The sequence below is a fragment of the Pipra filicauda genome, unplaced genomic scaffold (assembly GCF_003945595.2).
Source record: "Pipra filicauda isolate LSUMZ 115617 unplaced genomic scaffold, ASM394559v2 scaffold55_size4083901_pilon, whole genome shotgun sequence".
NCBI classification, from domain to species: Eukaryota; Metazoa; Chordata; class Aves; order Passeriformes; family Pipridae; genus Pipra; species Pipra filicauda.
In genome coordinates, this window is record NW_024104709.1 from 2,420,047 (window position 1) to 2,445,396 (window position 25,350).

The 25,350-nt window shown below is 37.5% G+C and overlaps 1 protein-coding gene across 4 annotated transcripts in view; it reads right to left on the reverse strand.

The window, feature by feature from the left end:
• The window catches only part of ZDHHC14 (zinc finger DHHC-type palmitoyltransferase 14), a 103,386-nt gene that overhangs the window by 43,679 nt on the left and 34,357 nt on the right, over positions 1–25,350 (reverse strand). For 3 of the 4 annotated variants that reach the window (XM_039387423.1, XM_039387421.1, XM_039387425.1), the window contains exon 2: positions 3,621–3,793. In XM_039387423.1, coding sequence (XP_039243357.1) covers positions 3,621–3,793 — 173 coding nt within the window. The remainder of the gene's footprint in view (positions 1–3,620; positions 3,794–25,350) is intronic. The other variant, XM_039387422.1, reaches the window with a different exon arrangement.

Sequence of the window (25,350 nt, forward strand, 5' to 3'; positions counted from 1 at the left end):
ATACAGTCAGAATGGCCTCTTAGTATACTTTCCAACCTTCCTCTGGATGAGGATAGCTTGATGATGTGCATTTAATGTAATATTTTTCAATAACAGAAGTCCCTTTTGCTTTTTGGACAATTTTTTCTGTTTCTTTCACTTTCTGTTTTCCTATGAACACTGCAAAATTGCAAGAACAACTGCTTTGCATTCTTGTACCCGGGGGGTGGAAACAGTAGCATCACAGCTCTGTTAGTCCCCCATCTTCACCCAAACAAGGGTGACAATGGAAACATTTCTCATTGTCAGTATGATGACCCTGTTTCCAAAAAGTCACCTGAAAGAATGAAGTACCGGCAGTTTCTTTAGAGAGCCTTATTTTGAGAACCGTTCTCCTTAATCAGCTCATTCTATTCTATGTCTTAGTTTAAAAAGTTTTAAAAAAACTTCTAAATAACATTCTTAAATCAGAATTCCTCTTCTCAGGACACAACTGTTTCTCACTGCATTTGTAATAATTTTTGGGAGGTTGCTTCCCAAAGAGACAGGTAGGGCAGTGTAAGACTCAAGTATCTAAGAATGACTTGAGGGAAGTGAAAGCCACAGATAGCATATGCAACATACACAGATTTTAGAAAAAAACCAATTCGGTAGAGGCACTATTTTTTAGGTGAGTTATCTGAAGAATTTCTTGCCTAGAAATATATTACTGTTAACCTCACACCACATCTTTAGAAGGCACTGGAAGTTCAAAAGTACAGCAAGTTACAAGGCAATCTAACCAGAATGATAGTTTTGGAGCATCTAGTTTTCCTTTCAACCGTGGGAGCCATTCAGCTTTTCCTGCTGCTCAAATACCACTCCACTAGGATACACCTTTTAAGGGTACATTAAAAAAAAATATATTTTAAGAGTACAGAAATCCTTCTTTCCATTTCTATTGATGAATCCAGAGTCACAGTTTTAGGGCAGAAGGATTTCTTATAGCTACCTAGCTTGTTCCTCTATTAGACTTGCCATAAGCCCTCATGCTTGGGAATTCCACATTTGCTGGCAATGTAATTCCTTGATACTCCACTGGCCTTTCTTGGAAGGCTACTGCCTTTGCTACTGCTGAAGAAAAGACAGTGGCTTTGATCAGCTCAGCAGCCTGAATCTGTGAAGCAAGTATGCAATATCATTTAAATAAATTATAATTTGTAAACAGAAGTTCTGAAATAGTCACACATGGAAACATTTTGACTCTCCTAATCAACTTTTTGATACAGAATTTTTTCTAGTTTCCAATTTGTATTGTTAGTTTTTTATTTAGCTGAAACTCTGACAGATGCTAACAAAAAATTATTGTTAACTGCTTATTTAAAATAATTTTTTTCCTGACATAGATCAATGTTTCTTTGCACTCAAGGTAAATAAGCAATTCCTTAAACTGGAACTTATGCCTGTATTTTGGACTAAAGCCAGTACCTTATTCTAGGTAAAGAATTCCTTGAAAGAGATCAATGAAAGTAGACTATAACACTGATTAGGAAAAGGTGCTAAATAAATGCTTCATTATATTTTTCCATATGCGTAAAAAAAAAATCTTGGTGAAATTTTGTGGCCTAAGCTGTATACCTTTTTTTCTGAGATTTTCAGATGCTTAAGCAAGGTGATTCAACCACTTCTGAAATTCAGATGGATAGCAAACATTTAAATACTTCTATTGTAAAAAGCCCAAGACTGTATTATAGCATTAAATGTCAAGGATGCCTCAGGTATTTCTCCCGTGCTTGCATAAACCTGTTACCTGTCATTTCAATTATATGAGTGTGCATTCCTCTGAAACTGCTTCAGAAAAATCAGATTTCCGTTGGCTGTCATATCAAAGCAGATACAGTAGCCCTTGGTAAGCTTTACTAGATTACTAAAAAATAAGCACACAAATCCACTGCTTATGAAGCAACTCTGCAAACTCGTCCTGGTTTCTTATCCAGGTAGCACATTTTAGCTATTCAGCATGTTTGTAGCTGTAGAAATCTCACTTTTAGAATTTAACGTACAGACAGTTTGAGATATTTAAAATACAAAAACAGAGATTATGTAAAATCACAGTTTATGAATCTTGGATTTATCAAGGACTTTCTAGAAGCTCTGGATTCACCAGTGCAACAGCAGCTACCCACATAATTTCCACTCTTCCTCCTTTCTTCACTCTCCCCTCATTTCATTAAATGTATATTAAATAATATTCTATTTAGAAAATAGTCCTGACATAATCTATACATATGACTTTTGGCTAAATTAATAAAGACATTCATTACATAGACAATTGAATTTCATCCTTCATTTGCATTTTCTTCAATACTATACAGTTTATTGATTTTGTGTGTTTTCATCTTCCTAGTTTGCAGGTATTTCTGAGTTACTATAGAACTTCTGGACACTGATGTGTTCTAATTCACTAGAGCCTAAATACTTTGCTAATATGCATAACTGTAAACACATAGTAATGAATCCAGTATCCATGTGTATTTTTTATGCTATTTTTTTGCACATCTTTTCTTCCTAATAATAATTTAATTTTTTTTCAACTAATCGTTAGGTTCCACTATTTAGTTTCTATTCATTTTTCTATTTTAGTGAGTAGTTCAGCTCAGCGAGGGTAGATCAGCAGGCTGACCTAAATGCAACTGGTGCTGATGCCCCTACCTCTGTCTTTATATGCAGTTTAGGGGACTTACTTTGGAGTGCATTTAGTCTAGCTGCTTGAACAAAACATCCCCATTGTGCATATATTTTACAGTTGTCCAGAGGACTCAAATAATGGAGTAAATTTGGTGCACCCTTGGAGTGTATGTCTGTCTTTATTTCATTTTGGAAAGAATCTGTTTCTTGCATGCTCTGCGGGCAGAATGAGTGTGCAGTTGGTGGAGATGATTGGAAAATTTACTTTCAAACCTGGATCATAACCAGACTGGCCAGTAGACACAGCCCATCAGTTGTGCAAGTATTCCTGGTCATTTCAGTGGGAATGACTCAGATGACAATGGGTTACTTAGAGTAATAGCTACATGGCCTGCCTATTTTTCTTTCTCTCTCTCTTTTTTTTTCCTTCCCAAGAACCATAAACAAGGCATATTCCTATAATTTTTAGAATTTCGATAACAATTCTCTTGATAAGTGAGGCTGATTAAAATCTAGGTCTCTACTTTAATTATGCTGGCTTTACACAAATAAAAAACAGTAACATTTTTACTGTATATTAATACAGTTTCACAGTATAAATAATAACAATTAAATTCAGTTAAACTCTGAGGATACACTACTTTAAAAGATGCACAATTGTAGAACCTTTGAAATATCAGGTTTTTTACCAAAAACAATTTAAAAAGTATTCTCTTGTGCACCACAGAGAGACTTTTACCAGATTTGCTGAAAAGTATTTACAGTAATAACTATCGCAGTCCAAGGCCAGGATCGTGTTTACTTTTTTGGTGAAGAATTGATCTTTTCACAGGAATCACTGCAATGCTATTAGATATTACAATTCCGGAACAATCACTGTGGCAAGATAGGAGTAACTCCTCTCATGATCAGAGCAGCACACTGCCTTCACACAGTACATGCACCCTCGGGAGGAAAGCGAAGAGACAACAGACCTTCAGTGTTACCTATTTGTCTCTCTAGATCTGCTGCTTCATCTGGTGTTGCGCGGGGGAGGACACCAGGATCACTGAAACTAGTACGCAGCAGGGTCCCCATCACGAAAAAGAAAAGAATCCCACCAATTGCAGGTATAGCAGGCGTAATCTTCTCTGACAAATATGGACAACTGGAAAGAGAAAAAGATTAAACAATCAACAACACATCGGGCAACTTGCTCTCAAAAACTATTTACCTCTATAAATGCATATGAAGAACTCACTCCTATGGATAAATTATTTGTCTTGGAATGTTTACTGAAGCTGAAATTTCTGTTTATGTGTTTATGACACTTTAAAATTTCTCAATGATTTGTTCAATAAAGGCCGAAATAGCATAATAATGGTCTCGCTATTACGCAATACTCATTTACATAAGAAAATATTTTTAGTACAGGATAATAAGCTTATATATTTCTTCATCTAATGTCCAGTTACATAAAAGTAAATTGGGCAGAGTGAGGGAAGGGGAAATAACCTGCATATAACATGATGAAATAAGCCACACTGGAAAACGCAATTAAGTCTATACAATGAACTTAATATCCACCAGCAAGATGGTGCTCAAGAACTTGTGACATATTCCTTTAATAGCCTTGGTATATATCAATATTATAACACCACTACTGATTCTGTTTCTTAATCTCTTTCTTGTAACTTGCTAAACTTTTTTACTCATTTACAAAGTAAGAAGAGTGCAAATGACAGTGCAACACACCTGGGACCAAATAATTGGAGTGGGGAGCGCATGCCTATGGCAATATCAACAGCCCTTCAACAGGACAAAAATGGCCCTGTGCTTACCAGATTTACAATATACGTGCAGGGGTCTAGATTGGATTACAGTTTTAGCAAATTTTCCTCTGAGTTTTACATGTGATTAAATCAAAATGAATGGACACATGGAATCTAAACACTAGACAACCATAAGTATCTCTCTACAGTTGGGCAAAAAGAAGGGATATGAGCACTTAGACATTAAACAGTCTTGCTAATCTCAGTCACACAGTAAGTACTGCAGGACCATCTTAGAAAACACACAGGTTGAAGATTCTCTTCATAGTTCTCATATTAAGTAGGGTGGGCAGAATACCAAGATGGTTTCATGTATTTCTTATGTCTGCATGAGAAGTCATAAAATAAGCCTAAACCCCACATAAGCTAAAAATCAACAAGTTCTAGGCCTTAGGGCTTCATCTAAAGCTTCCAGGTATCAATCAAATTTAATTAACATCATTTTCCCTGCTTCTGCTGACTGCCTCAAATGATGATTCAGATGTGCAAGTTTTTGCACTGCAAGTTAGTCAGCCTCAGTGCAATGTTAACTCTGAGCAAGTGATGACAATGTCAGCTTCACTGTCCATCACTTCTGCCGGCGGGATGGGGAGAGAGTGGAAACACTTTTCATACCAGTTACCATGTTCAAAATGTTTATCTGTCTGCATAATCGTTTTAAATATATTTGGATGGTTCAAACATAGTGGGTTTCATGGATGCAGTGAGTCCACAAACATTGCACTGTGCATAACACCAGTACGAGTGGAAATCATCTTTCTCCCTACATGAATGCAATATTACAAGTGTAACAAGTTACAAAATATTAAAAGACAACTGAGTATAGAATAAAGGTGAGGGACAAGAGATCCTACAGTTTCCTATAACAAATGGACTATCTCCATAACAAATGGGAGATGTACTTCAAATGTACACTTTGAAGAAAATCTCAAAGACCCAGATTTATAAAAATCAGTGCTAACTAAAGGAACCAGCATCAAGACATAAGCCTTGGTAGCTATAAGCCTTCCTCCTTTCACTTTAGAGAAGTCAGTCAGAACGAACAACCAAAGAGAAGCTTTCATAGTCTATAAATGTCCTAGCGCTCAATTTATTTCTTGCCGCAAAGTACTACTGAAATCAAAACTACTGTAATATGCTCAGACAAGAGTACAAATAGGCTGCAAGAACATATTTTTAAAAGGATTAGAAGGAACATGTACATTAATGAAAACTAAATATAGCACAGTGCTATTATTCTTCCATTGCATTATTCATTACACATACCAAGGAAATTGCAACTGTGGTGAAGTCTGTTGACCAAATAAGAGCTGTATGTGCGTGAAAGGTAACATGAGATAATCTCAGGGTAGCACAATAGGTACAATACAATTTTGACAAGTGTTAACACAAAAACAGCAATGGCATCTACATACACAAATTCTCATTGATACTCAAAGAGCGGAAACTGAAGGGCCATCATGACACTGACATGTTTTCTTTTAACAGTAATTTCATAGGAAATTGGTAGAACAAATTCCTGTGCTGAAATACTGAGAAAGCCTTGCATTTCTGAAAATGATGTCTTCGATATAGTAAAAAAACATGAAAACATCTGTCTCTGCGTTGCTGAACCAAGTCCATCAGCAGTGAAAAAAACCCACTCTCAAAGCTGTGTATACTCTTCATGATAAGCAAGTGTAAGATAATCTGCTTTACCTAAGGTGTTTTCAGGGTTTAACAATTTGTATTTTACCAACTTTGACTTGGAATTAATTCAGCAATAATGTAGAAAATTGAGTAATGTTCCACCAATTCAGAAATTATTTCAAGCTCAGTAAACAGTCCTTACAGAGATTCAGACAGTAAGCCTAGGTAGGACCATTTAATACAGTCTGATTACATGGGCCTGCAGGGATCTCACTGATGTCTGTCCTTTAAAAAGGTCCAATTAATTTTTCAAGTAGCTGTCAGCTAAATAAAAAAAAATCTCAAAACAAAGCACAAAAATCACCAACAGAAACCAGCAGATACTGTTAGACTCTTTTTCTTTATCTCTGTATAAAAAAGGGGCGTGAAAAAATTGTAATTCTCCTGGGTTATTAAAAATCCATTAAACATGACTAGGTAGTCTCATCTCCTCAGATGGTAAGATTGACAGGGAGATAGACAACAGGTTAGCAAAGGCATATGGTGCTTTTGGAAAGCTTCATAAAAGAGTTTGGCGTAATAAACACTTGAAGAAAAGTACCAAGATCAGTGTTTACAGAGCCATAGTGCTGTCTACTCTCTTATATGAATCTGAATCATGGGTCATCTACCGCCACCACCTGCATCTCTTAGAACGCTTCCATCAACACTGCCTCCGTACAATCCTAAACATCCACTGGTCAGATTATGTGACCAATACGTCTGTTCTAGAACAAGCAGCAGTCACAAGTATTGAGGCCATGTTGCTGAGAACACAGTTGCGATGGGCAGGACACGTCTCAAGGATGAAGGACCACCGCTTCCCTAAGATCTTGCTTTATGGTGAACTTGCCACCGGCTGTCGCAAGAGAGGAGCCCCAAAGAGAAGATACAAGGAACTCCCTGAAACAACATCTCAGCCTTGCCCATATTGATCACCATAACTGGTCTACTCTGGCCTCCAATCGGGAGGTCTGGAGACACACCATCTTTAACGCTGCTGATGCTTTTGAGAAAGCACACAGGATCACTCTTGAGGAGAAAAGACAACGCAGGAAGCATCATGCCTTGCAGAATATACCACCCAAGGAGTCCTTCTGCTGTGCCTTTTGCAACCGGACGTGTCTATCTTGTATTGGCCTTTTTAGCCACCAACAGGCTTGTAACAAACGTGGGTAGCGCCCTTCCCAAATCTTCGTTCACGAAGCCCAGCCATGATGATGATGAAACATGACTCTAAATTAAAAATGTGAATCTTAGCTCAAAATTGCGAATGTATCTGTAGAAATACACTTGCATATTTATATAATTTATATTTACATGCTTATATAACAAATGTACTTGTACTGCTACATTAAGTCAATATTAAACAATTTGTTTTAGTGTTACTACTTTCAGAAATGTCAAGTACATGGAAAAAGATTATCCTTAATATTTGCTCAAATTCCTTAATTAATTTGCTTTAAATGAGAATGTATCCCTTCAGGCATCAGCTTTCCTCAGATATTACAAGAAATATTTTCTTTTTGATGGTATTTTCAGTGAGTTTTTAAAGTAAACATTAGTGGGTATTTCCTGACAGCAAATTTCAGAATTTGCAGGCAGAGGGACTCCCTGAGCAGAGACCTGTCCATTGCCAGCACCACTTATGACAAAAAGCAGAGAGGTCCAGAAAAATTTCTGTCCTACTGTAGAGCAAACAGTGACCAACCTTTTCAAACTGACACTTGGTAACTACTAGATGCGAACTGATTTCCTCAGTTTACATCTTAGAATAGAACAATTGTTCTTTATCAGTATCTGTAATGACAGCAAGTACTGATTAGGTCCACCCCAGAAAATTTTTAGGAAATACTACTTGACCACAGATCCCACTAGAAACTGTGACTGTGAAAATAGTTTCTTCAGAGAAAAATATTTGTTCTGCACATAGCAAACTATAACACAACTTAAAGGTTTGAATTAATTGAGGAGTTTTATACCTTCAGCCCTGCTTTTTGCTTGGCTTCTCAGCTGCTTTCTTGAAGCACCATGTGAAAGTTTGCATGAGTGTAGGAGGGAAATAAAATCTGCTGGAAGACTAGTCTGTCTAGATAAAAATAAAAACACGCTGGCAACATTATCAAGCATCACCCTTTCGAACAAAGATACAGGAGAAGAACAAAAACAATTTTTACAAGCAGCCCTCTTAACTGTGTAACCATGCTCCTTGTGGCTGCCGACACCAGCGGAAAAGTACACATAGTAACCGTACTGAGGAGCACACACAGTGAGAGTCCTACAACTTGCAAGCACTGTCATGAGAAAAGGGGAGGAAACAAGTCTCCTTAAGCCTTTCCTGAACAGTTCTCTGACAGTTATTCACTGATGGGGAGATTCAGTAAATGACAAATTTGCCCAGCAGGGACAATGGAGATTTGGAGAGAGGCTAAGCCTTTAGTTACACTAGAGATTTCATTTAGTATTTGCTCAGTTGGCAGACAGAAAACAATACAAGTACAAATTCCATGCAGAGATCACACTTAATTACACTAATTAAAAAAAAAAAAAGACCCCTACAAGCTTGGCTAGCAAGACTGTTATGAGGATACTCTATGTCAAGCTTTTCATCAACATAAAACTCTTCATGGCAGATATCAAATATAAGTACTCTAGGAAAAACATACTATAAATATAGCTGACCCAAGCAACATAAGGAAATAAAATAACTGTTCATTTTCCTACATCATCAACTTAATTTCCGTTTCTCCAAGTATTGCCTATTTAATATACCAGTAGCTATTGGTATGCAGGTGATGTCCAACAAAAGAGGGAAGGCTGGCACTGCAAACCCCGAGTTCAGTTCCACATGTTACAAGTTAACATCTGAATGAGACTGGGTCGCTTTCTTTAAGCTAGCCCAAAGGGTTTGTCTTTTCTCCTTCCACTCTCATTTATGGTTCCTCTCAGTTTACCCTTCCTTTCAACTCTACTGCATCATTGCTCCAAGCCTCTCAGTCCCAAACTTCTGCCCTTATGTCAACATAAAGTTTCAACACCATTTTGTTGACTTCTGTCTCTTTAACAAACCAAACATGCACTTGGAAAGGAGCATTGAGACTGGCACAAAGCAAGAGAGAAAGAAGCAAACACCAAATTATAGTGAGAGGAAACTTGGGACAGAGGGAGGAGACCTCCATTTCAGCAGCTGTCAGTAAGGTTTTCATTCAGACCACTTCCTCTTGTGAAACCATGTTCTAACCTTGACCTCTTTCAATTTAGAGATGGCAACAGAATACCCACACAGATAAATCACAGGCAAATCAAGACTCTGGGCTAGAAGAATAAAAATAGTTCATAATTTATTTTTCTAATGACAAGTTGTCAGTTTAAAGAAAGCAGCCAAAGATGTACATGAAGAACAACACAGACAACACAAGGTGGAAAGATGGGCAAAACAGAGGGCACAGCAAGAACCTTGGAGGCTGCTGCCTGAGAAAGAATATATAAACAGGACAAAGAGAATGATCAGAGTGAAATAATTTCACTGCCTTGTAGGCTTTGAAAGGTTGCTTCTTTGTACTTGTTTTTTTCACAAGCATGCTGCTGGCACACAAAAAATGTGTAATTTGAGTATAGATTAGTCCAAATAATGTTACATGAAATTCCTAACAAGATTAGCTGAGGAAGTTCTGCATTACTTTCCCACATCTGCCTGATTCTTTTGAACAGCCTTTAAAATTCCTACTGAATTTTTAAAGAGATATTAAGGCATGCACAGACTAATTTCAATAGGATTTGAAATTTACTTATAAAAGTAGGTTTATTTAGTTATTATTTTTGTGTTTTGTACATTTTTTCTAAATCATACACTCCCTTATTTCAGAGTAGTCAACCAGTTTCAAAATTTATTTGACAAAATACAAGACAAAAATCAGTCTTCTAATAACTTGCTCCGTTTCAAATCCAGGAAATTTGGAATGCTTCAAACGTGTGAAAACTATGGAAAACACCACCTGACAAACAAAAGGCAGAATGACAACAGGAGGGGAACCAATACGCAGAATATTACTTCCTCCTCAGTTTGACAATCTAAAATCAGAAAGGTATGTTTAATGAATTACTACAGAAAAGTGGCATTGAACTTTACTTAAATACTTTACTCATTTATTCTGTATTTTAAGGTACTGGATACATCCTACTTTTTTCTGTATTTGCAATATTGCTTGCGGGTAACTCCACTTAAAATTAAAATTAATTTTAAAGTGGGAAGACATATAGACTAATAGTAATTATAGTCTGTACCTAAGTGGTCCTCGCCTCCACCAGCACTTAAAAAGGATTACTTAAAAGAAGATTAATATGATGAAACCACAAAGATTACTGAACAGCATGACCCTTAAACCTAATGAATTAAGTACTTCAGAAACCTAGTATGAAATAAAATTAGAGTAATGTTACCCTAGGCAGGAAAAGCTCAACAACTGGTCTTCAAAGTTTCATGTGGAAACTCTCTGCAGTTTGGTCTTTCAAACTGCTGTCCAAACACATGAGCAATTTCAAGAATGAAAGACTGCATGGACCTGTCTGTCCTCCGCTCAAACCTGCAAGTGTTCAGTGGAACACCTTGAAGCGCTGACTCAATTAAATTGTAGTGCATTACCATTGAGATCAGATTTTCACTGGCTGGATTTGGATGTAGGAATTTAGATGAAGCTAAGCAAGCGGGGTTGATTATGACATTGTAGAAGTTAACCACAAACTCTCTTCTACAAGTAAAGGTCTTAAGGGTTTAATGAAGCAGATATACAACAATCAAAGTAACAGCCTTGCGTGACCTCCCAGTTTTTATTGCTACATGAATTAACTCTAATGATTTGTTGTCAAACTTCAAAGCTGGGATAAATAACATGCATAATGCAATATGAACCTGTCTGCAAAACAGATGTGGTTACTGAAGCTCCTACAAGGGAAATTAAATTTTGCTTTGTTATACAGAGAAGGAACGTCTGTGTTTTAAAGAACACAATTTCTAAAATTTTGATTGCATCAACTGTTGGCCAGAAATTTCCAAGCAAGGTAGTAAAAAAATGAGGAATATCTACCAAACTCTACCTCGAGTACCTGAATCTTAGCAAATAATTGGTTTCTTTATGAATGGTCAATGTAAGTATGCCATATCCTCAAAAGACAAACTCAGAAAAGGCATGGTTTCCAACCACGCAGCAAATCAGTCTTGCTTTACTGCTATTTCTGTTCTCTGACTACTTATTCAAAAAGCCAAAAATATATTTGTACTTGAATTTTCCAGTTTTGCATACAGTGCAAGGTCTGGTTTTCACAGTGAACAACTACCAATTAATGAATTCCACTAAATATGTAAACTCACCATTTCTTTTAAACAGCTCATATAGAACACTTCCTTTCCTGTTATGCTTCATATTACTTCCTTATTATTTCTTATCATTTCCTGTTAGGCGATTTTATAACTAAACCATCAGGTTAATCCCAAGTACTAATGAACAGAAATGAAAACTGGGACAAAATAAGTGGAAATGCTTTACATCACGAGCAAGTCCCTCAAGGAGTGCGAGTTTCTAGATGATTCTTCAGATACTCTGGAAATTGAAGCACACACAAGTAAGCTGCTGCCAGCTCCAAGCTTTCAATGAACCATATTTTATTTTCACCCTACACTATTTATAAGATCTTAAGGCTAGATGTAAAGCCTAGCTCTTGCTAAAGGGCAAAGGCCTGTAAATGCAATTCCTACCCCTGGCCACACCCCAGTATAGCACAAATGAGCTGGCTAACACTGAGTTAAAAGAGAGGAATTGTTTTCAACCTGTTCCCTTTTCTGGAAAACAAAACAAACCAAAACCAAAATACCCAAAACCATTCATTTTCTGTTTGATTAGTTTCCTGAACAGCTTCACTCACTGTACAGTTAATGAGTGCCAGTGAACATACAGAAGGCAGGATGAAGTTCAACTGTTGTTTCTAGATCCACTCAGCTGCTATGTGGACTTCGCTTTAAAATGAAATCCCACATATAGTCATGTGAGCTTAGGAATAGTAGATCTACTGTCTTATTGTCATGGTTTAACCTGGTAGGTAGCTAACCACCACACAGCTGCTCACTTACCCCGGATTTTTTTTTTCCTCTTTTTTCCTCTGCAATTCTCCATATTGCAATTCATAGAATTATAGAATCATAGAATCAACCGTGTTGGAAAAGACCTCCGAGATCATCAAGTCCAACCCTTGATCCAACACTGCTGTAGTTACTAGACCATGGCACTAAGTGCCACATCCAGTCTCATCTTAAAAACCTCCGGGGACGGTGAATCCACCACCACCCTGGGCAGCCCACTCCAGTGTCTGATTACTCTCTCCATAAAAATATTTCTTCCTAATATCCAACCTAAACCTCCTCGGCAGAGCTTAAGACCATGCCCTCTTGTCCTACTGCTGGTTGCCTGGGAGAAGATTCCAACCCCCACCTGGCTACAGCCTTCTTTCGGGTAGTTGTAGAGAGTGAGCCTCCTCCTCTTCTCCAGGCTAAACAACCCCAGCTCCCTCAGCCTCTCCTCATAGGACTTGTGCTCGAGTCCCTTCACCAGCCTTGTTGCTCTTCTCTGGACCTGCTCCAGCACCTCAATATCCTTCCTGAACTGAGGGGCCCAGAACTGGACACAGTACTCCAGGTGTGGCCTCACCAGTGCTGAGTACAGGGGAAGAATCACTTCCCTGGTCCTGCTGGCCACACTGTTCCTGATACAGGCCAGGATGCCATTGGCCTTCTTGGCCACCTGGGCACACTGCTGGTTCATGTTCAGCTTCCTGTCAATCCAAACTCCCAGGTCCCTTTCTGCCTGGTTGCTCTCCAGCCACTCTGTCCCCAGCCTGTAGCGCTGCATGGGGTTGTTGTGGCCAAAGTGCAGGACCCGGCACTTGGCCTTGTTGAACCTCATCCCGTTGGAATCAGACCATCTCTCCAGCCTGTCCAGGTCCCTCTGCAGAGCCCTCCTGCCTTCCAGTAGATCAACGCTCACCCCCAATTTGGCATCATCTGCAAATTTGCTAATGGTACACTCAATCTCCTCACCCAGATCATCAATAAAGATATTAAATAGAACTGGGCCTAATACTGATCCCTGGAGGACACCACCAGTGACCAGCCACCAACTGGATGCAGCTCCGTTCACCACCACTCTCTGGGCTCAGCCCTCCAGCCAGTTCCTAACCCAGCAGAGAGTGCACCCCTGTCCAAGCCATGGGCTGCCAGCTTTTTCAGGAGTATGCTATGGGAGACAGTGTCAAAGGCTTTGCTGAAGTCCAGACAGACCACATCCACAGCCTTCCCCTCATCCATCAGGCCGGTCACCTGATCATAAAAGGAGATCAGGTTGGTCAGACAGGACCTGCCCTTCTTAAACCCATGCTGGCTGGGTCTGATCTCTTGTCCATCCTGTAGGTGCTGTGTGATTGCACTTAGGATGATCTGCTCCGTAACCTTGCCAGGCACTGGGGTCAGGCTGACGGGCCTGTAGTTTCCTGGGTCCTCCTTGCAGCCCCTTTTGTGGATTGGCGTGACATTCGCCAACTTCCAATCATCTGGGACCTCCCCAGTGAGTCAGGACTGTTGGTAAATGATGGAGAGCGGCTTGGCGAGCTCTTCCGCCAGCTCCCTCATCACCCTGCGATGGATCCTGTCTGGTCCCACAGACTCAAGTGGCTCAGCAGGTCGCTGTTTCCTCCTGGATTACAGGGGGGCTATTCGGCTTCCTGTCTTTGGTATAAAACCCACAAACGAACTTTCATCTAAAATACAGAGAAAAAACATTAAAATCTTAACTTCTCAGTGGAATACACTATAATAGAAGCCTTTGCACATTCATGGAAAAACAGATACAGATACAGCACTTCCTAGGGCTCCTTTACTTATAAAAATGTGGAGAACTGATGATCCTGCCCACACTACATATCAAAAGTGTGCATCACATTGTTATAAATAAAGCCACTGGGAACATAAAGCAAGAAAGAGGATAAAACTAAGACTTTTACCTCCTCTTCCCCAAAAGAAGCAGAGCTGAGCAATTCAGCAAATTGATCGTCCTTCTCAAAGACCCAAGAGGCCTGTTAGTAGTAACTTCATGGCCGTGGGTCTCCACAAGCGCTGGCAGAGTTTTACCTGAAATGGCATCCTTTGCTTTCTCCTACTGCCTCCTCATAGTAATACGCAAATTCTCTTATCCCAGACTACGCATTCACTGGACAGGCAGACTGGCATATTGCAAGCCACTTCAGATCAAAAAACCCCCAACAACTAATTGGCACTCATGATTCCAAAGCAGTGCCAAATCTCCATATCTAAAAATGGGTCAGTTTAAATATATCAACTTGCAAGACCAGCTTGAGGCAAATCATTTATTTCATGGAAAAAATAAAACACACAGTGCTTCATCTACACAGAAAGCATCACCACTACAATATTTGGGTCAGCAATGTAATTCAAACAACTAGGAATAGCCTTTTACCGTTTTGCATCAGAAATGAGATTTGGGTGCAAACCACACAAGTCCAGTCATGTAAGTTTAAGAAATACCCTACACTGAAAGATTGCTTCTGAATCACCAGAGCTTAGCAATGTCATAGCATTTATTTAATTATTTTATTATTTATTTAATTGTCTTTAGGGATAGGGATGTGTGCAGAAGATTGCACTGTTTGAATATTGAAACACTTTTGTCTGAATTTTTCCTTTTCTAGGAAGACATTTAAAATGCTGTTTATACACTTTGATGTTAAATACTTATCAAATGTTAAATACTTATCAAACTAAGCACATTCAAATTGAAAATCAGTGGCTTTAATATATTCTGCTTTCCTCTGTATTTCCACAAACACGTCACGCACAGGCATTTCCCCTTGAGAAAGACCACTGACTGAAATTATTAATTCCATTATTCTCTTCCTGAACACTTGTATAATTCACCAAAATTTATTTCTACCACATATCAATTCTGTGATTTACATCACCTGTTTAGATAAAAAAAGCATATTTCAGCATATTTTCTCTTCAACCAACTACATCAAGAAAAATGCATTACAGAAAAATACAATGAAAATTATCACAGAAATTTTACTTCAAAAATTAAAAACAAAATAATCCGTTAATTGTTAAAAGTTGAGGATATCATAGAAGGTTCTGTAGCAAGTTCAAGAGCAAAATAATTTCCACATTTAAAAGACTTATGTTCTTCATACAAATGTCAGTCACTTAAGAACCACAGTTAATTTACTGTTAGCTGCTGTAGAGTAACTAAATATTTTGAGTGCTAAAGCATAAACAAGACCTGAATGTAAGATGACAAATTAATGCCTAGGTTTTCCATTCTTTCTTAAAAAAATTTTATTTAGAATTGCCACTCAGTTTTAATTTTTTTCATATGCAAATTTCTCTTTCTACTATTTCATTAAAATTTTTAAGTCTTTTCCCAATTAAGTTGATACTGCAATTTTGTCCAGTAATTACCACAACTCCCAATTTTAATGTAAATTGAACCAGGATTTCAGGTAGGGAAGAAAAACAAACACAGGGTGTTACTGCTATCCTTCTTTGAAAGTATAATTTACCTCTTCAATTTAACATCTATTTTTGTCAGACTGCCAAAACTCCTAAAAACTGTCACAAGAAGGTGAAGCAAAAAAAAAAAAGGTCTTTATTACATCCACCGTGACTGTAAATTTCAATTTTTTTTCCCTAACATTTCAATTATGCAACTTATTAGCACCTATCTATGATGGGATTTCCAGCCCCCCCCCCCGAAAGAACACTTGTTTTACCAGTATTTATACAGACATCCAGTAGACAAGCGGAATGATGTGAACTCTCTCTCTAAGGTCAGCCATGAAAATCATTGTTCCCAGAATATACTCTCGGGAATTGCAACACAAGATTTATTCTCCATCTTTCCACTGTTAAACATGTTCTGCTGTCCACCTTCCAGTTTCAGATGCTGACATAAAAACAATTCCTCCAGACACTCTCAACCATGCAAATACTGCACCAGTGCTTGGGAGTTCTACACAAACACGAAACCAGCAGGGCACCAAGTTAAATAAAAATGGAAATCTTCTGAATACCTAAAACAATTGCACAGAAGCTAAAATAAAACAAAGATTGTAGCAACCAATGAAATACCATTATAAGACTACTACTCTACCAAAAAAAAAAAAAAAAGAAGCATTTGGCTGTAGAAAACATCATGCTACAGCAAATATCTCTGTAGTGAACCATCTCTAAATGTAAATCAGTGACGGGCAACCTATTTCACTGAGTCCTTCAAGTACTGGTATCATGAGCTCCACTTTTCAACCTGGTGTTTTCTATTTTTAACCAGGTTTTCTGCTGTCTTTGGCGAGTTCCTCCCAAGTTCCTCAGGCTCTCTCCTGGCTGGACTCTGGGCATCAGAGAACAGAGGCTGCTTGGGCCTTTCTACAAGCTCCAAACTCACATGGCTCCTTGTGCTACAATATCAGAGGGGAGCTGCAGCTTTCACAACACCCCACTAGTGTCCCCACTTATCTGAGGATATTGGCAACTGAACTTAAAGAGCAGCTGCTACCCTGGAATAATTAGCGGCTTCCTACACAGACCATAACCAGGAAGAAGATGCAATGGTAATGTTCGTCAGCCTTCTTTCAACCTGTCCTCTGATTATGTTCATTCTCCACGTAAAAGCTTTCCTTTCAGGTTTGCAGAACATACTACATTCAAATAGATACGCTACATGTAACTAAGAAGGGTGCTGATTATGTAATTTCAAATAGCTGCACTAAATGAAAAGGTAAATGCCCAACACGTTCCTCCTCCTTCCTGTACACTTTACATGACAACAAAGTTCAGGAGTTGTCAAGTTCAAGTCTGCATAGTTTTTCTACAGAAAGGTGCAATGTAATGGGGATTTACAGCTTTTTCTGTCTGCGTGTGCTCAGAAAAGACAGACCTTGGTGCATCTTGCTCCTAGTTATTAACATTACTCTAATGCTCACAGTGAATCAATGACAAAGCAAAGTGTACATGCACTGCAGCAGAGTAAGCAATTTCTATTTACAAATAAAGGACAGACCAGGAGCACAAGATTCTGTTTCTTCACAGGTATACAAAGAACCTTTGCCTCTCAAAGCATAGGAAAGTACTCTATTTTACAATTGAAGTATAGCATTCTTTATTCCAATACTCTGTTTTCTCTGAAGAGAAAAAAAAAAGAGAAGAATGGACAGTCATGCAAGCAACCTTAAAATACAGTTATAAATCTAATTTCAGGTCCACTGAACTTTACATTATAAGCTTAAATAACATTATGTGCACTTAATCCTCCAAAAGCAATTATTTTGCCCTCTTACACGCCAAACCAAACTTCATTTTTCACATCTATTGAACAATAATGTATTACCTAGTGTTTTATTAGCCTGAAGAAGATCAAACCCTCAAAGGTTCAGTGGTATGACGAACACACCAAACAATATCATCATATCATCATATCACTGTGAATAAGTTCACAAATTGAAGTCCAGAAGCACTGTCAGGCAACCAAACTTCTCAACAAACTGAGTATTCAATTCCTGCTTGCTTATTTTTTAAAGCCCCTGTTAAAGCAATAAACCAAATCATTCTCACTACTAGACCCCTTGCATTCTTTTCTCATATTTGATGCTTTGTCAGACACATTTCTGTTCTGTCTATGAAGTCAAAGCTTACTAGGATACAGAAGATTCTAACAAAATTTTGCTGAAAGGATGAAAAAAGGACTGAAAACTACACGACTTATGAAAACCAGACGTTATCCTAACATACACTCTAATCTAGAGAGAAACTCCTATTTTAAATTTATGTTTATTAAAATGCTAAATATTGTGTTTTTGTCCTGAACTGCAATACAACATTCATATTCTATGTCCTAAATACATACTAATAACCTTGTTTAAAACATGCAGAAAAGACTAGGGCTGGAGGGAATAGAAGCAAACATGCAAGAGCTGGCAGTGCAGTTATTCCATTCAGAAAAGCTACAAACCTTAAAATAGCAAGCAGCATGGCAAATATCAAGTTGCTAGTATAGCCGCATCCATTCCACCAAAAGATTTTTAATGCAACTATTCTTGAATTAAAATGCATAGCCACGAATGGATATGAGCCCTGTTACTGGTGTCCAACTCCACACAGACACTGAGAAATACTAAGATAAGAGCTCTCTGTAATTTTTCAGACTGTTAGAACAGTGAAAAGCCATTAAAATGTAACAGCCCACATCTGCCAACCAGGAACTACTGCCAGGCTTGTGTTTCAGGCTCATGCACTATGCAGAGGGTATGATCAACTCACTTTGAGCATCCTGAGGACACCACAAATCTCCCTCTTTGAACATGAACCTACTGCTGTTTCTCAACAGTGAGAAATATTACTGCTGTTTCTCAACAGCAGTAATAATTATTCATAGCATCTTCAGCTGCATTTTGATCTGTAACCTAAAAAAGTGTAAACACTTGTTCTGCAAGCCTATCCTACACTAAGATAAGGTCCCAGAGAAAAAACTCAGCATTTAGGAACATGATAAGCACCGACTGGAATGGAACCTAGTGCCAATATAAATCCAATCTCTGAGAGCATTTAATTCATTCCTACTCTATCAACCCCTTCTCTCCTGTTTCTGGAAACATACATACAACTGACAAAAATAATTAAAACACCTGTAGGAATTAGTCCACAATGTGGTGTTCCCTTGCAATATCTAGCTAGATACTAAAATTAGCAAAAGGAGCACCTTAACACAATGAAGGGTCTATAAACGGAATGATTTGTGTTCTTACTCTTAGCTTTTAAGCAAGAGTTTCCTTGAAGCCCAGTTACCATTGTCACAGTCAAGAGTATCGGTGCATAAAGAAAAAATTTCACAGAAAAGTATGTTAATGACAGTTGTATTAAAAACTACAATAGAGCAAAAAATGGTACAATTTTAATAACCAATGAAACAAAAGTGACAAAAAAAGGAGACCTTTTTAAGAAGGAAAGTTGAACAGCAGCAAATCCTTTATTATTTTATTTTTACTATTTCTTTACTGACTACTTGATGCCCAAAGCAACAGATTAAAGTTTTGCTTTGTTTTTCCTTACTGTTCTCAAAAAGCTGGCATACTGTCCTTGTCAAAAACCTCTCAAGGTGCTTCTCATATGGTACTGAAGAACTAAATTAAACCTTAAACCTATAAACACAATTTAAAAATTCATAATTTTAAGGTATATTTCTCCTTCACAAAAGACTTAGGTAAAAAAAAGAAATCTCTATGCCAAGGATGTTGACAGGAGTAAGTGAAGTGTAAACAAAGGCCCTGGCACCATTACTGGCCAGAGGTGGCCTATTAGAGTCTAACTGGTATAAGAAAGTGTCTAGATTACAAAAAAAATTAATACTGAAACTATTTTGGAAATATATGGCGTAAACCCCCCAATTGTTTATTTGCTACACTGCACCCCTACAGTGCAATCATCCCTATTTTGTATATGACATTATAATATTAATTCTAAAATTAGCTAAAGCTATACATTTTTTCAAAACAACAAAGCAACATTCCTTATTTTCTGACCTACTCTGCACTCACATGCTTGTAGCTTAGCCAACCCTCTGCAGCTGCTTCGACACCATGCCAATGCCTTTGCTTCCTCAGCCTTTCTATGCTTAGGAAAGAATCTCTGGAGACCTAAAGAGTATTGTACAAACAGTAATGTATCCTTCAACTGTTGCTAAATACAAAATCCATCTTTGCGTCTTTTGTCTCTTTTGAAGGACGGTGAACATGTGCACTGGACTTCATTTTTTGTCGATGAAATAATATTTTATTTTCTTTCAAAAAGGAGATGGCTCAATCTAAGAAAGGTCCATTACAACAGAGCTCAGAGACAGTTCAGCAGATGGGACAAGAGACTAGGAATCAGTAAAGTTGCCTCCCAGCAATCTGCAGCATGACCTTGAGCAAAGGCAATTCACCTCTCTATTATTCCTCTGCTTTTTTGGAGTGTACACCTATCCAGGACACATTTAAGGCAGAATTATGTGCCAAATTCCATACGACTATAAAAATTACCCCCAGCTATTTATTTTTATTGGGGGATTTTTTGCTGCCAATGAACACTGATGATGGTATTGGACTCTACTCTACAAAAACACTGTCTAAGCAGTAAGCAAATCAGTTGGAATGTCCAGGTAATACTGAAATACAAATAATTGCTAACAGGATACACTGCTTGCCTTAAACAATACAATAGGTGCAAAAAAAAAGGAAGAGGACTTAAAATAGTAACTCCATATGTTACTATGCTGATTATTAGTTATTTCATTAAATACTGTGGTTACAAAAATTTAAGAAATATATCAAACCAGAAGTGTTTCAGCTTCTCCTAAACAGACAAAGTGTTTGTCTTTCATACATTTTTATCTTGTTTTATAAAACAATACCATTCAGTTTCAGAAAAGAACTTAACTGGTTTTCAAAAATATTTTATAGGAACCTTATGTTGGCAGATATGTTATCAATAATTTCTTTCCAAATATAGTCAGTACATCTGTCAGTAACCCTAAGGAAAATACTTCAAAGTCCTGGGGTAAAAAAGTTTCTTGAGAATTACTGAGATACTTGGATTCTTCTTTCTGTAAAGTGAATGATATTGAGAAATATGTATGTTCCAAGAAAGTTGATTCAAAAAAAGCCCCCGACTTTCTGAATTTCAGTATTTGAGCCTTGAAGCAATCAGATATTACCTATTTGCTACTGTGCAGAGTAACAGTACTCCATACACACCAAAGGAATTTCTCCATCACCACCGTGCTGACAGTAACTTTTGTGGATGGTGCCAAATAAAACTTTTCTTCCTCTCAGCCAGCCTAGTCATTTCCACTGTGCTGACACAAATGTTCCAGGGAGTGAGGAAACAGACCAGACTGATGCCCTCCCGAGGAGAAAATGAAGTGCAGAAAACATGCTAGAGTGAGAAGTGAGATGGGTTTTTGGTTGTTTTTAAAATTGCTGGGTTTAATTGTTTAGATTTGTCTGTCTCTTATTGCAGATTGTTAATAAATAGTTGATCACCAGCTTTCAAAGATCTGAAATCATCTTCAGTTAAACTACAAACACAGCTACAATAGAGAAAAACTTTAAAATATTTTTAGGGAAAAGTCAGACACCACAGGACTGACTCCAGCACAGTAAGTACCGTGTAGTAGGACTGAACTTTAAAGGAAAGCAACAGAATTCACAGATAATATGAATAGGCGTTATTAAGCAATACTTGCAGCCCATTATAATTGAGATGACTGATTAAAGAAACAATCCAAAGCACATAAAAATCCCTAGTCCTTTGAGCATTTTACTCTTGAACTCTACAGAATTTTGCAGAAAAAACTTTTTTAAACAGAAATCCTAATTTCACTCAGCCTCTTCAAATCATAGTTAAGTTGGGTCATCTGCAGAGATGCGTACAAAGCAAATTCTACCATTACCACTGTAAAAACAAGGAAAGTTTCACTTTCCTCCTTTCTTTTGTTGTTGATTTTGTTATATAGCACTCTGATTCCCAGATAATGAAAAAAGTGTTGATGTTATATGAAAGTTGTTGCTACTTAACATAAAATTCACTTAGTCTGCAATTTCTTCTTGTGTCAAACAAAAATATTTTCTGTAAGATGAGGTTACTTAGTAGAACTTAAATTTTATTGGGACAGAACAACAGTTAAATTGTTAGAGTTAATTGATATTCTCCATATTACAGAATATTATTACTGCTAATACTTCAATAACTATATCATTTCTAGACTTAAGTAAATTATAAAGTAATCCTATGATTCCATGGGTAAAAAAATTCCTACTTTGTCAAACTTCCTTTATTTTTCACTTTCTTTCTTGAAATCCTGAATACGAACATCAGGCATTTTGCACCTTCTATTTGCAAGAAAAGCACATCTCCAAGTCGGTCTCTCCGGCATTTACTATTAGAAAGCTTTACTTAAGAAACTCGACAAATCTGTATTTGTTCCCAATGCCTGTATGAGTTGATTAAATCAACTCCAGCAAACAGAATGAATCACAGGAGCCTAATCCAAATGCCAAATGCTCAGTGTCATCTTTAAGATGACATAAACACCTCTAAATTGGAAAAGGATTAACACTGGAGCAGAACTACAAATGGAGTAAGCAGTGAAGCTTACTGACCATCTGAGCTGGGAAGCACCAAAATGCCTTCCTTCAAAACTAATAGCTTTCCTTAATTCATGGCCCTTTCCTGCAAGCAGATCAAGTCCCACTGTCAGTATTGAAGAGTCCTGAGCATTGCTTGTCCTTCTAGTCGCCATGCACATCAGCTGTGACACATGGATAGCAGCCATAAAAACAGCGCCTTGTGTTCCTGGGGAAATTAAACTTTCAGAAGACAGCTATCCAGGGAAGCATCCTGATAATCAGTTCTTATAAATAAAAATGCAAACAACTCTTTTTGTTCCTAGTTAGGTAACGAGAGTATCTTAGCACCTGACAACACTTCAGTGTTCCAACACTGCAGACTCCAGCCAGAGGACCATTCCCTCTGCTTAACAGAGAAACAACTACAGAGACTACACCTGAGAAACTCTTTATACAGAAGGATGTTGTAACTCGGTAGTTTCAATTATCTCAATCTGGCAGGAAAGAACTGTATTCCAGTGTTATAAACCTATAATAAAAGAGAGAAGAATCATTTTTGGGGGGAAGGCATTTTCAATGCAGCACTGACTGAATGCTTCACTTTTGTTCCTTTCAGCACTGCTTCCTTCTCCAACAAAAGCAAATTCTGAGTGACAGAAAAGTACATTTCCCTTTCTGCCCTGCAGCTCGCTCTGTGACTGTGCAATCAATGGCAAAGTCTGAAATGGGAAAAAAGAAACCCACCAAACCCCAACAGTACAGTGAATGATGAATGCCATACAAAAATATATGTCCTTGTATGGCCTCAAGCTTCAGAAAAAGAAAATAAGATCTCTAAAGAAATGCAAGCATCCAAGAAACAAACAATCCTTAGTTATCGAGATTCTTTTTTAATTTGCTAGCAACTATCTGCACACCACCACTACTGTTTTGTTAAGTGACGTGATACTGAGTAATTTAGTAAATTGGGTCAATAATGAAAATGACCATCAAATGCTATCCTGACAAAGTGTACGAAAATAGGCTTTATAAAAATCCTCATATCATAGGACTATGATATGTTATACAGGTGACACTCAGACTAGCTTTGTGTATTATTTCAACTTTAGCAACAATTGCTCTGTCTTTCATTTTTCACTTGGTCTAACAAAGCAAAATGGAAAGACATTGTCAACTGCATTTTGGATTTTAATCATGTCTCATTCGCACTCAGAATTGTATTCTTTTAGTTAAAGGCAGGATTTTAAGCAAGTTGAAGCTGCTTTTTATTTCATAGGTAAATCAACCAAACCATTTCAGGCTAAATTATGTGTAATTCTACAAACCAAAGCAAAAATGTCTAACAGAGGCACTTGGAAGGAAATATAGAAACTCCCTGTTGTGTATAAGCTTAAACTTAAACCTGTTTTCATATGAACTCAGTATCCTAGAAGATTTTGGATCTCGGAGTCCGAGAGAGTATTAATGGAGTTTTGGTTTCTACACCCATGTGAAGCTGGATACACAAACACAGCAGAGGATCCAATATGGATAGTAGGTGTAGTTACTGCTGTAGCATTCATGAAAGAACTGCACCTGAACTGACTCTTTCAGGAGAGGTTAGAAGGCAACAAACATTTGAATATATGAAGCCTGGAAGATGCAACGTGAAAAATCAGAAATCATGGTTCCAGACATTAAATTCAGCACATTAGAAGTAGTACAGAAAAATACAGTGGAATATCTATATCAAAGCTGAATGGTTGATGGTATTCAGAAAAAGTAAATCAAAAGTAAAGCCAGTTAGATACTGAAGCGCATTAGTAATGTCTTCCCAACTGAAAATACAGATTCCTTGGATAAAGCAGAATTAGCTTTGGTCTGAGTTAGGAAAATGATAGTTCAAAAAGATTATAGTTACAGTGCTGCTATTTGCAATAAGTGGTCTGGGAGATGAATAGAGGATAACAGAGTAAAAATATCGTCTTGGAAAGACTATCTTCACAAAGAGACAAAAACCACCAAACAGCAGCATCCCTGAAAGACTAAGATTTCTTCAGTGAAAAAGCACTGACCTAACAGGGAGGCACTGTTAATTAAAATCCGGTTTAGGATAAAAGGAAGGACTTTACAAAGGAGCAAGTCATAGGAAATAAACTGATATTAAAGTGAATCAACTTTTTTAATACTGAAGTTCAGTAAAAGGATAAATCAGTCAGTAACTAGGTACTTGCCCATCCCTTTCCCCCCAACAACTCAGAACAATAAAAGAGTAGAACTGGAGAACACAAAAATCTGGATCTGAAGGAGGCTTTGTCATTTCTTAACTCAAAAAGCACAAAAATTATCTGGCTGGGATGGTGGTGGAGAGAGAAGCAGGTGCCCAAAACTAACTATACAAATTAAAACCTCAGAAAAATTGCCAGGATTGAATAGAAGCTCAACAGAAATGCTGAGGGAAGACATTTACATCCCAGAAGTCAAAAATTGCTTGCTTAAGAAGTGAACTGCTCAAATAAATATTTGAATTAGTATAAAAAAGTACAATTTTGTCACTTTTTCTTAAATTTGAAAACAAACAGAAAAAAACAAACCCAAACGAACAAAAACTACAAAAAAACCCACTAAACACACGCAACCAAAACCCAAACCTCATCCAAACCAAAAAAATATGCACTCATGCCATACAAAAATCAAAGATAGCATCAAACAGATGCTTTGCCTCTGCTTCCAAGAAACAACATATCAGCATAAATCAAGACATGGAGAAAAAGCTAAAAAAAAACTGAAGAGGAATACAAAAGTCCCCATCTCTTTCTGAGAGAAACCCAGAGAGTATGTCATGCTCTACTATGGGAATAATAATCCAGAAAAATGAAAAAACCAGCATATTTAACCAGCATATTTTGTAATAAAACTGTGAAAGTAGTTTTATGTTACCATATGACTAGCAATCAATAAATAACTGCATTTGTGAAACCAATTCTGACAAATATAGAACTCTGAATTTGTCTTAAGGACCCCAAAAAAA